The sequence below is a fragment of the Staurois parvus genome, unplaced genomic scaffold (genome assembly GCF_062004578.1).
Source record: "Staurois parvus isolate SC_StPar_1 unplaced genomic scaffold, SC_StPar_1.0 ptg001095l, whole genome shotgun sequence".
Classification (NCBI taxonomy): Eukaryota; Metazoa; Chordata; class Amphibia; order Anura; family Ranidae; genus Staurois; species Staurois parvus.
In genome coordinates, this window is record NW_028318891.1 from 550,982 (window position 1) to 566,568 (window position 15,587).

The following is a 15,587-nucleotide window of genomic DNA, read 5'->3' on the forward strand; positions in this document are numbered from 1 at the left end:
TCTGTCTGGAAATCCGATGGACTTGTCTGGATTTGGCAGTTGCCAGGAGAACGGTACTTGCCCGACTGCATTGTGCCATGTCTGCTGGAGGGGGGTTATGGTGTGGGGTTGTTTTGCAGGAGTTGGGCTTGGCCCCTTAGTTCCAGTGGAGGGAACTATTAAGGTGTCAGCATACCAAGACATTTTGGACAATTTCATGCTCCCAACTTTGTGGGAGCAGTTTGGGGATGGCCCCTTCCTGTTCCAACATGACTGCACCAGTGCACAAAGCAAGATCCATAAAGACATGGATGAGCAAGTCTGGAGTGGAGGAACTTGACTGGCCTGCACTCAGTCCCGACCTTTGGGATGAATTAGAGATGAGACTGTGAGCCAGGCCTTCTCGTCCAACATCCATGCCTGAACTCACAAATGCGCTTCTGGAAGAATGGTCAAACATTCCTATAGACACACTCCTAAACCTTATGGACAGCCTTCCCAGAAGAGTTGAAGCTGTTATAGCTGCAAAGAGTGGGCCAACTCAATAATGACCCCTACGGACTAAGACTGGGATGCCATTAAAGTTCATGTGCGTGTAAAGGCAGTACTTTTGGCAATATAGTGTGTGTATATATCACACATATACACACACACTATATTGCAAAAAGTATTGGGACACCTGCCTTTAGAATCACATGAACTTTGATGGCATCCCTGTCTTAGTCCGTAGGGTTCAATATTAAGTTGGCCCGCCCTTTGCAGTAATAACAGCTTCAACTCTTCTGGGAAGGCTGTCCACAAGGTTTAGGAGGGTGTCTATGGGTATGTTTGACCATTCTTCCAGAAGCGCATTTGTGAGGTCAGGCACTGATGTCAGATGAGAAAGCATGGCTCGCAGTCTTTGCTCTAATTCATCCCAAAGGTGTTCTATCGGGTTGAGCTCAGGACTGAGTGCAGGCTAGTCAAGTTCCTCCACCCCAAACTCGCTCATCCATGTCTTTATGGACCTTGCTTTGTGCACAACCATGTTGGAACAGGAAGGAGACATCCCCAAACTGTTCCCACAAAGTTGTGAGCATGAAATTGTCCAAAACGTCTTGGTATGCTGACACCTTATGAGTTCCCTTCACTGGAACTAAGGGGCCAAGCCCAACCCCTGAAATTCAACCCCACACCATAATCCCCCCTCCACCAAACTTTACACTTGGCACAATGCAGTCAGGCAAGTACCATTCTCCTGGCAACAGCCAAACCCAGACAAAACCATTGAATTGCCAGACAGAGAAATGTGATTCATCACTCCAGAGTCCTGTGGCGGCGTGCTTCACACCATTGCATCTCATGTTCTGCATTGCAGCTGCTCGGCCATTGAAACCCATTCCATAAAGCTCTCTATGCACTGTTGTTGTGTAAATCTGAAGGTCACACGAAGTTTATAAGTCTTGATCTATTGACTCTGCAGACAGTTGGTGATTTCTGCACACTGTGCGCTTCACCATGCGCTGACCCTGCTCTGAGTTGCTGTTGTTCCCAGTTGCTTCCACTTTGTTATAATACCACTAACAGTTGACCGCAGGGGACGACTGACCATTTGGAAACTCGGGCACTGCCCGAGGGCCCGGGGTCAGTAGGGGGCCCCATGAGATGCCCCTGGTACCATTTTCATAGGCTTTTTTGAGTTTGGGCAAGGACATAGGGGCCCCATGATCCCCTATTGTCCGGGGGCCCCATGAGTTGTCAGTCCGCCCCTGGTATTTAACAGCAAGGAAATTTCACAGATGGACTTATTGCACAGGTGGCAACCTATCATGGTACCACACTTGAATTCACTGAGATCCTGAGAGAAACCCATTCTTTCACAAATGTTTGTAGAAGCAGTCTGCATGCCTAGGTGCTTAATTTTATACACCTGTGGCCATGGAGGTGCTTGGAACACCTGAATCCAATGATTTGGAGGGGTGTCCCAATACTTTTGGCAATATAGTGCAAATTCAAGGGGTGTTGAAGTCAAACCGGAACTTATAATTTTCAGGTATAAAAAGGGATGCTAGCACGGCGGTACTACACGCAGTAGTAAGTGGCAAGTGTGCTCTATTACCGATAGGCGGCGCACATGTCTAGAGACTGCTAATCAAGGTGGCAGACAACAGTGTTAGTGCGTGCATGGAACAGTGTGTGGTGATGACGTTTCTTGTAAACGAAGGCGCAAAACCCATGGATATCTATAGAAGATTTCAAGTACAGTACGGTGATGAGACGTTCAGCTGCAGTAAGACATTTGAATGGTGTAAACGTTAAAAAGATGGCCATTCATTTGTCAGTGACGATCCCGGTAGTGGTGGATCCCAGCCCACAGCAGTCAGTTGATTTAACAATCAGCACGTAGAACGCCTAAGCCTGAATAATTGAAGCATAACCCGTCATGAAATTGCACAAGAGATGAATCTTTCTGTGGGACCGGTCAACGCAATGATGATGGAGTGAAGCAGGCTGTCCTAGGATGGTTCAGGCACACTGACAAATCTTTCCATGCCAAAGCTTTTCAGGCATTAGTTAAACAATGGGGTAAGTGTATAAATATGGAAAGGGAGTAAGTAAAAAAATAAATGCAGTTTCCACTCCTTGATATCTGTCCTTCTATTATATAAACTCAAAAGTCCCGGTACGACTTGAATGCAATTTGTATACAGCAGGTAAAATAAGTATTGAACACGTCACCATTTTTCTCAGTAAATATATTTCTAAAGGTGCTATTGACATGACATTTTCACAACATGTCACTAACAACCCACGCAATCCACACATACAAAGAAAGCAAAACAAATAAGTTCAGAAATTAAGTTATGTGTAATAAAATAGAATGACACAGGGAAAAAGTATTGAATACACTAAGTGAAATGTATTTAATACTTTGTACAACATCCTTTGTTGGTAATGACAGCTTCAAGACACCTCCTGTATGGAAAAACCAGTCACATGCATTGCTCAGGTTTGATTTTGGCCCATTCTTCCACATAGTCTTCAAATCTTGAAGGTTGCATGGGCCTTTTCTATGAACTCTTATCCTTAGTTCTTTCCATATATTTTCTATTGGATTCAAGTCAGGTGATTGGCTGGGCCATTCTAGCAGCTTTATTTTCTTTGAAACCAACTGAGAGTTTGCTTGGCTTTGTGTTTGGGATTGTCTTCCTGAAATGTCCACCATCATTTCATCTTCATCATCCTGGTAAATGGCAGCAGATTTTTATCTATTCTGTCTTGGTATATTTTTCCATTCATCCTTCCTTCAATGATATGAAGTTTGCCAGTACTGTATGGTAAAAGCTGGTACAGACATCCCCAAAAAGACTTGCAGCTGTAATTGCTGTGAAAGGTGGTTCTACAAAGTATTGACTCCGGGGGCTGAATACAAGATTTATTTGTAAAAAATGTTGAAAACCATTTCTCATTTTCCTTCCACTTGACAATTATGTGCCACTTTGTGTTGGTCTATCACATAAAATCCCAATAGAATACATTTACGGTTTTGGTTGTAACATGACAGAATGTGGAACATTTCAAGGGGTAAGAATACTTTCTCAAGGCACTGTATACAAGGTGTGTCTAAATAGTTTGGTGAATGGTATCAGAAAACAAACAGAACAGAAAGATACAAATTACCTTTATTTGTGTTCAAAATAATCGCCATCCTTCACAACACACTTTTGGCAACGTTCATAAAGCTCCTGGAAACTGTCAGCAAAGGCCTCTTTAGGAATCGATCACAGAACTGCTGTCACACATTCTTGGATTGCCATCATGTCCGTAAAATGTGCGCCTTTCATGACGCTCTTCAGGCAGGGAAACAGAAAGAAGTTTGCAGGCACCAAACCAGGGGAGTACAGTGGATGATTGAGAACAGGTAAGCTGAGCCAAGAATTGGCGCACAGGGATCGCACAGTGCACAGGCACAGCAGCAACATCCATTGTCCAGTCCTGTGCAACACTGGCTGAACACTGCAGATGCAACGTAACAACCATTTCAAAATTTCCTCGCAGAATGCGGTGTTCATGGTTTGAGCTGCAGGAATGAAGTCCTTATGGATGATGCCATTGTTGTTAAAGAAGTTGATCAACATGGTCTTCTTGACCTTGGACTTTTGCAGGTGACTTTTTTTGGTCGCGGGGAAGAGAGCAAATGTCATTCCATGGATTGCCACTTGGTTTCCGGATCGAACTGGTAGCACCAGGTCTCATCCCATGTGACGATGGTTTGCAAAAAGGATGAATCCTGGTCACACATGGTAATGAAATCTCCAGAGATTTCCATGCGTTTTGCTTTCTGTTCGTCTGTCAGCTTGTGTGGCACAAACCGGGAACAGGTCTTCCGCTTACCCAAATCTTCACAGACAATGGAGCACACTGTGTCCTTGCTAATGCCCAATTCCTCCGCCATCATTTGCAGAGTCAGTCACTGATCTCGTGTCAGCATTTTTCACACTCGCTCAATCTTGTCTGGGCTTGTCGACGGCCAACCAAAATGTGGCTCATCCTCAGTCATTTTCTTCCCATCACAAAATCGTTTGACCCAGTTTTCTACTTGCAGCTTCCGTCCTGTACACTTGCACCAACAGTTTATGTGTCTCTGTCGCCCAATTTGTAGCAGAACATGATGTTCACTCGGTCCATTGCACTGTGACTCTACCCTACTGAGCACATTCGACTGACTGCAAAGGGTTCACCCTGACAGACACTTTTACTCCACACTGGATGGCACTTCTCAGCGTGTCCCTGGACAGCCATGTGCATGCACTCGAACCTGGCCCATGTTGACGTTGAGATATCGGACCATTCACCAAACCTTTTAGACACACCTCGTATGATTCTTGATTTTGCACACTGTAAAGCGGGACATAGACAAATTGAAATTTAGCCGTCACAGAAGGGATCAGCTGAATTTTGACCTGTGTGTGCCCCGCACTGTATGACAGACGTTGACATCTGTCAAATGGACATGCAAGAAAACTGTTGTCGATCAGCGACTGCAGTCATTCGGGTCTGAGTTCCTGCTGTCAGAATACAATTTCGGCGGGGGGGGGGGGGGGGGTAATGGGGAACTACTACTCATCTATGGTCAGCTTTATATCCAGATCTGATTATACAGAGCAAAAAAATATCAGTTGTTGGTGTATCCTGCTGTGCACTCAGAACTTCCCTTCTCTTTCTAGGGATGGGCATGCTGGCCAGCGTCTACACCGATGATGAGGAGAGAGGGAACGCCATGGGCATTGCATTGGGAGGACTAGCAATGGGCGTATTAGGTGAGTCTAATTATATCAGTGCGACTGTACTCTCCAGGCATGAAAACCCTGGATGACCCAAAAGTTTAGCAGATCTTAATCTCATCCTAGTGGCCCTATCCTCAGCCCCTGAATCTGAACACTGTGTCACAACAACCTGTGTATTCTCTGGTTCTAGTTTTGCCCCTCTTCCAATTTTAACCTCTCTCACCAACAATGGAGCAGGAGAGGGACTGAGGGAAGACTGCTGATTCTGGATGCAATGAATTACAGAAGGCAGTAATCTCTATATGGGGTGAAAAGGATTCTAATTTCCATAACTTTGTGTAACAAATCAGGCAGGTAATGGGGTGAATTTTATATCTTGTCATAGGGCTTTCATTACACTGAAGTGACATTTTAGATTTTTAATTGTTCTAGAATAGGGAGGCTGCGAACACTAACCAGAAATCAAAAGCATCTAGAACACTGAGCAATAATGTTTAGAAAGAGAACTGATTTAAGAAAAGGAAGAAAGAAGGAAACAAAGAACTCTCAGTGGAGTGGGTCTGCGTGTGTATACTGCTTTTCCACTTCCAGAATGGTGTTGGGTGGAGTACTTTTAGAATTTTGGAAAGGAACTTCATAAAGCTGAACTCCAGGCAGACATAAAAGACATTAAAGTGGAGGTCCACCCAAAAGGGGAAGTTCCAATTTAAAAACATATAGCAGAATACATTTTGGCCTAGATTTATGACAAAATGTAATTTTTTTACAGGACATTTTTTTATAGCAAAAAGTCAAAAATATTGTTTTTTTTCTCAAAATTGTCAGTCTTTTTTTGCTTATAGAGCAAAAAATAAAACATGCACAGGCGATCAAATACCACCGAAAGAAAGCTCCATTTGTGAGGAAAAAAAGGACATAAATTTCATTTGGGAGCAGCGTTGCATGACCCCGCAATTGTCAGTTAAAATAACGCAGTGCCGTATCGCAAAAAATGTCCTGGTCAGGAAGCGGGTAAATCCTCTGGAGGGCAAGTGGTTAATAAATACAGCTCTGTATATATTATAACTTTTTTTCTTTAACCCAACTACTATAAATACCTGATTTTTGTTTACTATCAGTCTCTTCCAATCCCTGTACAGCAGAACTCAGACTAGGAGAGCGAGAGGCAGAACTGGAAGCCAAATCAGGTTTGCTGCATGCAAATGTGAATACATGACAAGTGCTGTATCCTGTAGTCTGGAAGGCAGAGTAATTGTAGGGATTTATTAACAAGTTTAGGCATCCATAATACAGAATGTGAAACTAAAGAAACTGTGCATTAGTGTTCTATAAATAAATACTCTAATAATAGCAGCAAAACACAAACTAGAAAATACCCCACTTACTGCATACAAATAATAATAAACTGGGTTGTGCTGAAATTTGACAATAAATACAGTAATAAAAATGATTAGAAAACAAAAGAGAAAAAATCCAAAAGCAGTCCCATCCAGAGTGTACAGGATAATGAGACCCCAATTCTTCTCCAATTTTTGTATCAAAAGTGCCACCAACGGCATTCGAACTCCCAAGGTGGTATAAGGATGGTCTCTTACCTACTTCCCATGACCCTCGTAAAATAAAGAGTGGTCCTAAAGCACTTATATGATATGTCAGTGCTTCCAAGTCACCTTCAGTAACTGACTTAATGGAACCCAGGAACACTGTCACTCATACATTTGTACACCAATTTCCACCATATCCATTATGAAAAATAAAACAAGAGAAAGCCTTTCCATAGTGTAAAACTTCTTCATAATGGATATGGTGAAAATCAGTCTACATACCGTATGTATGAAGGTGACTTTTTTTTTTTTTTTCTCTCACTGCTTAAACACTTTGTGTTGGAGTGTGTTTGACACATAGTGCACAAATACATTTTTGTTATAAGATAATACACTATTTGCGATTTATGTTTTTTTGAGGTTTGCTTCACTGGATTATCGTATTGGAAATTTTATATAAAATATCATAAGGAGAAGTGATTGAAGTGAAGAAAAAGTCTTTTGGACTTGTTGTATATAGGAGGACACTTTTTGGACACTAAGTTGATTTATTTATTTATTTTGTTTTATTTTAATTTATTGTACTGTAATTTTCATTTATTTATTTTTTGCACTTTATGTTGGTTCTTGAAAGATGTGCATTTGGGGTAATTAAGATTACATATTTAATTTTGGTGGAGAAGAGGTATAGAGGGGAAAGGAAAAGAATTCTTTGCTGATTATATCACTTTCAATGGTGAAAGTAGTTTATCTTTTCTGGGTAGGGCATTGTTTAACTTTTGAGGGTGTTCATATTTATTCACACAGTGCTTCTAAGTCACCTTCAGTAACCGACTTAATGGAACCCAGGAATGCTGTCACTCATACATTTGTACACCAATTTCCACCATATCCATTATGAAAAATAAAACAAGAGAAAGCCTTTTCATAGTGTAAAACGTCTTCATAATGGATATGGTGAAGATCAGTCTACATATGTATGAAGGTGACTTGGACGCCGCAAGATATCATATCAAGTGCTTTAAGACCACTTTTTTAGTCTAGCCCAGCCCCAGCATCTCTTTTACTGGGTTATTACATCGGGGGGGGGGGGGCACTGTGATTGGCAGTCACAGTGGTCACATGATCTGGAGCGGTCTCCTGATCATTACTAAGAACCAGGACCTGTCTTTTGACAGCTTAGTCACTGTGCTGGGAACATGTTGATCCATTGATGCATATTTGAGGTGTGCAGGCATTAAAGCCCACCTTCTTTGCCACCACACATATATGTTATGTTGGTGGCAAGAGGTTAAGCCTATCTAAAACCCAAGAACAAAAATGTCACATATTGCAGCTTTCCAGTCAATAGACGTGGTGGCTGCATTTGTGTTCTTTTTCATGCATGCCAAGCACATCCATATAAGTCGATGGTACCACCCCACAACTGTGTGCCAAACGTGGTTGCAGCACAGTATTTTAATGTAAAATCCCCCTTGGGATCCAAAACAAAACGTTTTGCATCCTGAACACCTGTAAAGTAGCTGTAACCCCCCCTCTGAAAAGTCATCTACCATGGAATGCTTTTCAGAGGTGTGTTAAGAACCACCTCATGTGTGAATGAGGCCATATTCAATTTTGTGACTCTCACTTTGCTGATGCTCCTTATTCCCACTTGCTGCAGATTGGATGTGAATTCTTATATCTGTCTACGACTCTTGTGCTTTCCTCTCAGCACCTGAGACTCAACTTCATTATTGGGGATTTATTGCAGGATGACGGTGGAATATAGATCAGCAGGTTTCTCTTGCATGTTTATTCTCCTGACTAATGACGGATTTACTAAAGGCGTCTCCTCTCTAGGGAGTATTCATCCAATCCAGACATTTATTGTCAGATTAGGGAGTATTCATTTGTCTGTAGGCCCTAACCGTGGTCAGGATCCCCTGCTTGAGCCTCCTAGAGGGCAATCACTTGAACTGCAATTTTTTTTGGCTGATGGGTATTATTTTCCCTTTTGAGAGGCTATCACTGGGGAATATGCACTAAGTGCTCCACTTCCCTTCTGTATAAGCACACACGTTCAACAGATTCTGATCTTTTGGTAGAAGGATTTTTAGTGATTGAATCATGAATGTCTGCAGGAACGTTAGGCAAATTCTTTGAACCCCTGACCATCACATTTTTACATGGTTGTTGGACGTGCCATCAATATAAGGTTGGTTCCCCCTTTGTGGTATCAGTCTCCACTCTTCTGGGAAGGCTTTCTACCAGATTTAGAGGGTGCCTATGGGAATTTGTGCCCATTTGTAAGGTCAGGTACCAATGTTGGATTAAAAGATCTGGCTAACAATAGGAGTTCCAAATCATCCCAAAGGTGTTCAGTAGGGTTGAGGTCAGGGCTTTGTGCAGGTCACTTGAATTCCTCCACACCAAACTGGTCAAACCATGTCTTTATGGAGCCTTGTCACATATACAGGAGAATTGTCATGGTGGAACAGAAAAGGGACTTCACGTACTTTACCATAAGGTTGGAAGCCCACACCTGTCTAAAATGTCTTTGTATGTTGTAGCAGTAACAGTACCCTTCACTGGATACACCTGAACTCAGTTGGATGGGGGGGTTCAAATGCTTTTGGCCATATACACGCACCGGCCACTTTATTAGGTACACCTGTTCAATTGCTTGGTAACACAAATTGCTAATCAGCCAATCACATGGCAGCAACTCAATGCATTTAGGCATCTAGACATGGAGAAGACGACTTGCTGAAGTTCAAACCGAGCATCACAATGGGTAAGAAAAGGGATTTAAGTGACTTTGAACGTGGCATGGTTTTTGGTGCCAGGCAGGCTGGTCTAAGTATTTCAAAAACTGCTGATCTACTGGGATTTTCACGCACCACCAACTCACCGACCAACCACAGTCTCACCAAAATTGGACAATAGAAGATGGGAAAAATGTTGCCTGGTCTGATGAGTCTCAATTTCCCTAGACGTGATTGTGCCTGAAAATCCAAGTAGATCAGCAGTTCTTGAAATAATCAAACCAGCCTGTCTGGCACCAACAACCATGCCACGTTCAAAGTCACTTAAATCCCCTTTCTTCCCCATTCTGATGCTCAATTTGAACTTCTGCAAGTCATCTTCACCACGTCTAGATGCCTAAATGCATTGAGTTGCTGCCATGTGATTGGCTGATTAGTAACTTGTGTTACCAAGCAATTGAACAGGTGTACCTAATAAAGTGACTGGCGAGTGTAGTGTTGCTTAATACGGAGAAGGACCATTAGCACATCAGAGGTGAATGTTGGATCTCTGACACCTCTAAATGGTGGTAGATAATACAGTCAGAAATCTGTAATCCCTTGATTCATCCCTCCAGCTCTGATTAAAGACCATTTCCAAGTAATCATTGAGTCCAATCAGCGAACAGCTTATTTCTTCCAGCAAACACAGCAGCAAGTTCACTTGGTTTACCTTAATCAAAGCTCCATGAAATGCACTTCATCCAGAATCCAGAGATCTCCTGTTCTGAGGAGGTTCGACTTTCTGTATTGGTCCTCTGTGACTCTCTCTCTCTGCTCCATGTGTCGATAAGAGATTCTAACTTCTAATGCAGAAATGTGATTGATAACTGTGAAAAACATATCTGTATACTTTGATGCATCAAACTTTTCATGTATGAGAGATGACACAGAGAACAAAAGGGGGGATGTCCGGGAACTCTTCCCCTCACAAGCTGGGGTCCCAAGATCACAGATATGTCATTAGGGTGGTATGCTACAGGAATGCAGGGATGGGAGACTACAGCCAGAGCAGGTTGTGCATCAGGGTTTAAAGCTTAACTCCAGGAACCATCATATTGTTCATTTTATTTTGGATATTATCAGTTCATCTGTGCCTAGCCCAGCCGTTTAACAAGTCCATGCTGGATTTCTTATATGGCCTCAAAAGATTGCTGCACTCCCTTCCCCACTTTCTGTGGACATCAACTCTGCAGGCATGATAAACACCAGAGCTGGTGTCCTGTCTCCTGTCCCATTTACATTTGGCCATTCACAGAACACACAGCCACAGCAGTTCTGTGAATGGTCAAAAGTAGACAGGGGCTGGACCATGACACCAGCTCTGGTGTCTATCATCTATGCAGAGCGGATGTCAGCAGGGGGTGGAAGTATAGTGGGAACTGCAATATCTAGGGAAATTGTTCTTTTTAAACTATATGATGAAAGACGACACAGAATTACTAAACAGATATTGTTTTCTCTAAGGCTGATATAGAGGGGTCCCGGGGTCGCTCAATAATTTTCAGCTTTGAAAAGAGTATTTTCTTTAAGACAAAGCCTTTTGTCCTCCAGGACTCAGATTCTTGTTTTGATCTCTATATATTGGGATTAACAAGGAGTGTTACTGAGTAACTGAAATGGCAGCAGAGCGGTTACATGATAAATATATATTTCTGGATGAGAAGTTGCATTGTCTGTGGAAACTCTTCAAGAACCGGGGACTATAGATGGGATTGTTACAGATGAATAGATTGCAGAAAAGATTAGCCAATTATTACATAACATGCCCCATAAATAGAGATGCCAGATGATAATCCCACCAAAAATGGACACTGAGGAAGAACATCTTCCATTATGGGTGGAAAAAAGCAGATAAGGGTCATCATATCCACAAAGGACAATTTTCACACATCCAACAGAATTCAGCCATTAATAAGATAATTGGCATAGCAGCATACCTGTATTAAAAAAATAGAATTTTTCATCTGGCAGCTTATTATGCTCCAGAGTTAAAAGCAGCATTTGAGAGTCTCATGGCCCACAGACATACATTTATTAAGATTACAGTATCCATGTCTAGATGCCTCTTCTGGAAGTAAGATAGGTCATGGGTCAGATTGTTTGCTAATGTAAACCACCTTCTGCTTCGGTGGATAGTGTAACATCTCCTGTGATCTCAGAAAGGGCCAAACCAACTGGCCTGAAAGGTCAACAGACCCAACCTACTCTGACCGGGCGTCCGCAGGCATGCATAGGATCTTTCTGGCCTGTTTTTTTCAGCTTTAGAACTGACCTGGTCATGGACCAGTCATTTGATAATGTAGGTAAATCCAGTCTATCTACTTTGCACTGATGACAATTTTACTCGGCAGTGGGACCACCTTTTGGAAGCATCTTGTACGAATTTGTGGGGAAGACGGCTCCATTCCTTGTGCTGGCAATTCTGGTTCTCTTTGATGGTGGTAAGTCCAATTGTTGCTGTATGGTGGAACAAACATTCCTTACCCTTTTATCCTAGAGGAACCCTTGAAATCAATCAGGGAACATCTGCTCAAATAAAATCATTGGTCAGTGGGAATAATGCCCCTTACATTGATGGTCTGTGGGAAGAATGCCTCCCCTTAATTGGTGATCAGTGGGAAGAATGCCCCTAAAATTGGTGGTCAGTAGGAAGAATGCCCTTCTTAAATAGGTGGTCAATGGGAAGAGTACTCCACACAGTGGTGGTCAGTGGGAAGAATGCCTCCTCCCCTCTTTACAGTGATAATCAGCATACCACTCTTCCAGCTAAGAAGATAATTGGTGTCATGCCACTGGCTCTGCCATGTGGCATTGGACCCAGAATTATGCAGGCAACTTTAGAAGAGAGGTCAATCAGCCCCAGCTCAAGAAACCCCAAGCAACCTCTGAAGGAACCCTAGGATTCCACAGAACTCCGTTTGAGAATGCCTATTTTAGAAGGTAATCCATATCATTGTATGTAAATGAGTCAGATGTTTTCTCCTTGCAGCTCTCCAGCTCTTCATCCTCCAACCATCCAGAGTTCAGCCAGAGGTGAGTTCACCAACATAATTACCAGAGCAGGACCATGTATAAACAGCAAGATTTGATTTTTTTTTTTTTTACCTTTTTTTTTTCTTTCTTTCAGAGCCAGACTGGGACCTCTCTGGTCACACTCCTAAGGGACCCCTACATCCTGATTGCAGCAGGTAGGTCTTTGTTGTGGTGGGGGTCAATCAGGATGTCATATTTGTGAACTGTAGACAGCGACACTTCCACCCCTCCCAGATCATGTATAAAGTACTCTTTCCCCATGTGCAGCTTCCAGATCTACACCAAGTGATTTCAGTTGAGAATCCTAGCAGAAGGAGGTGGAGTGGGGGATTGTGGGAGATTTCCATAATGTCACTGTTCATTTAATCAATAGCAGTCTATGGTGTTCCTCAAAGAACTTTCCATGCCATGACTGGTACCTCACTCACCTCCACTTATAGTGACTCCTAGAGGGACACCCTCTAATATTGATATTGCAGTTAGATACAGATGATGGCTGGTCTCTTTATTGGTAGCCCTGCTTTATCCACCCAGCCAAGGATTATCACTTCCAGTGGTGGAAAGCTGAGTATCATTCTGCAATCTCCATAATGTTACAGTCGCAAGAAAAAGTATGTGAACCCCTTGGGATTAGGTTGCGTTTTGCATGAATTGGGCATAAAATGTGCTCTGAATGTCATCTAAGTCACAACAATAGAAGAACACAGTCTGCTGAACATAATACTACACAAACATTAGATGTTGCCATTGGTTAATTGTACATAACATGTAAACATTCACAGTGCAGGGAGGAAAAAGTATGTGAACCTTTGGACTTAATAACTGGTTGACCCTCTTTTGGCAGCAATAACCTCAACTAAACGTTTCCTGTAGTTGCAGATCAGACCTGCACAACGATCTGGAGTAATTTTGGACCACTCCTCTTCACAAAACTGCTTCAGTGTAGCAATATTCTTGGGATGTCTGGTGTGAATCGCTCTCTTAAGGTCATGCCACAGCATTTCAACAGACGGTCGTACGTTTTCCTGCAAAACGTCTTGATAAACTCTGGAATTCATTTTCCCATCAATGACAACAATCCGTCCAGGCCCTGAGGCAGCAAAGCAGCCCCAAACCATGATGCCCCCTCCGCCATGTTTTACAGTGGGGATGAGGTTTTGATGTTGGTGTGCTGTGCCTTTTTTTCTCCACACATAGTGTTGTGTGTTCTTCCCAAACAACTCCATCTTGGTTTCATCTGTCCACAGTATATTTTGCCAGTAGTGCTGTGGAACATCCAGGTGCTCTTTTGCAAACCTCAAACGTGCTGCAATATTCTTTTTGGACAGCAATGGCTTCCTCCGTGGTGTCCTCCCATGTACTCCATTCTTGTTTAATGTTTTCCTTATTGTAGATGTGTCAACAAAAATGTTAGCATGTGCCAGAGATTTCTGTAGGTCTTTAGCTGCACTCTGGGATTCTTCTTTACCTCATGCAGCATTCTGCGCTGTGCTCTTGCAGTCATTTTTACAGGACGACCACGCCTAGGGAGAGTAGCAACAGTGCTAAACTTTCTCCATTTGTAGACAGTCTGTCTTACCGTGGACACATGAACATCAAGGCTTTTGGAGATACTTTTGTAACCCTTTCTAGCTTCATGCAAGTCAACAATTCTTGATCATAGGTCTTCTGAGAGCTCTTTTCTGCGAGGCATGGTTCACATCAGACAGTGCTTCTTGAAACCAGTAAACCCAAAAGAGGTGTGTGTTTTTTAAGGGCAGGACAGCTGTCAGCAACACATCCAATAGCATCACACTGATTGGAGTCAAGGTTGGCTCACTCCTGGCTCCAATTAGCTCTGGGAGAAGTCATTAAGCTAGGGCCTCACATACTTTTTCCTTCCTGCACTGTGAATGTTTACATGTTATGTGCAATTAAACCATGGCAACATCTAATGTTTGTGTGGTATTATGTTCAGCAGACTGTGTTCTTCTATTGTTGTGACTTAGATGACGTTCAGAGCACATTTTAAGCCCAATTCATGCAAAACTCCACGTAATCCCAAGGGGTTCATATACTTTTTCTTGCAACTGTATATTAAAATATAATATATACATCAGGCACTGTGGGTCCTCTAGTAATGTACCTGAAAGGTGGAGGGATATTTAAAGCCATCAAACAGCCATAACTAAAAGGTTTTGGTGGGATAACCCTTGAAGCATTATCAGAGGTATTGATATTATTCCTCTGTATATGCTGAGGACTTTAAGGTGGCTGCAGTCAATAATGGGGTATAATAATATCAGACAATGCCATGGGACAGAAGGTGTTGAGGTGGCTTCTAATATCCGTGATATATGAATAAGATGTTTTATCTTTCCACGCTGCCATGACAACATTATGGTAGAGATTGCTTAGATACGACATGAAGGAAATTGAAAAGACCTTGGTTGTACTAGTAGCCATGGAGTCACTAAGAAATACTTAGAAAAGTCTCCTAAAAATCATCTTTAGCAGATAAAAACACAGACATTCACACTTATACAGCACATGACTAAGCAAGCCATGGATGATAGTGTTGATGGGGGAATCCCTCTCATAATGTTATTGTGTTCTGCCAGCAGAGAGCCTTCCTTGCAGACAGAACACAATGATCACTACTGGCAGCTATAGCGACTGGCAGTAATAATATGCAAAAGATCCGACAGGCTGGTTGTACTGAAATGGATTGGTTGACTTCCGTACAACCAGCCTTCCCATAGATGGATCCAATCTCAGCAGGTCCCTGCTGAACCGTCCAAGATTCAATCTATTGATGACCAGCTTAAATGCCTATGTAGTCAGTGGAGAACAAGAGAGAATCAAACAAGAAATTCCTCCCCTCTCCCATCAATTTGCTGAGGTGTATCCTTTGATCTAGAAGTATCCATAGTGACTGTCACCTGATTGGCTGGACTGATCAGAGTCAGATATGGTACTAAGGGAACAACGGATGG

The 15,587-nt window shown here is 42.5% G+C and overlaps 1 protein-coding gene across 1 annotated transcript in view; it reads left to right on the forward strand.

Moving 5' to 3' along the window:
• SLC18A2 (solute carrier family 18 member A2) overlaps positions 1-15,587 on the forward strand; it is a 53,497-nt gene that overhangs the window by 27,414 nt on the left and 10,496 nt on the right. Inside the window, exons 6-9 of the mRNA XM_089658795.1 lie at positions 5,187-5,279; positions 11,931-12,020; positions 12,569-12,612; positions 12,707-12,767. Of these exons, the coding sequence (XP_089514921.1) occupies positions 5,187-5,279; positions 11,931-12,020; positions 12,569-12,612; positions 12,707-12,767 (288 nt within the window). The remainder of the gene's footprint in view (positions 1-5,186; positions 5,280-11,930; positions 12,021-12,568; positions 12,613-12,706; positions 12,768-15,587) is intronic.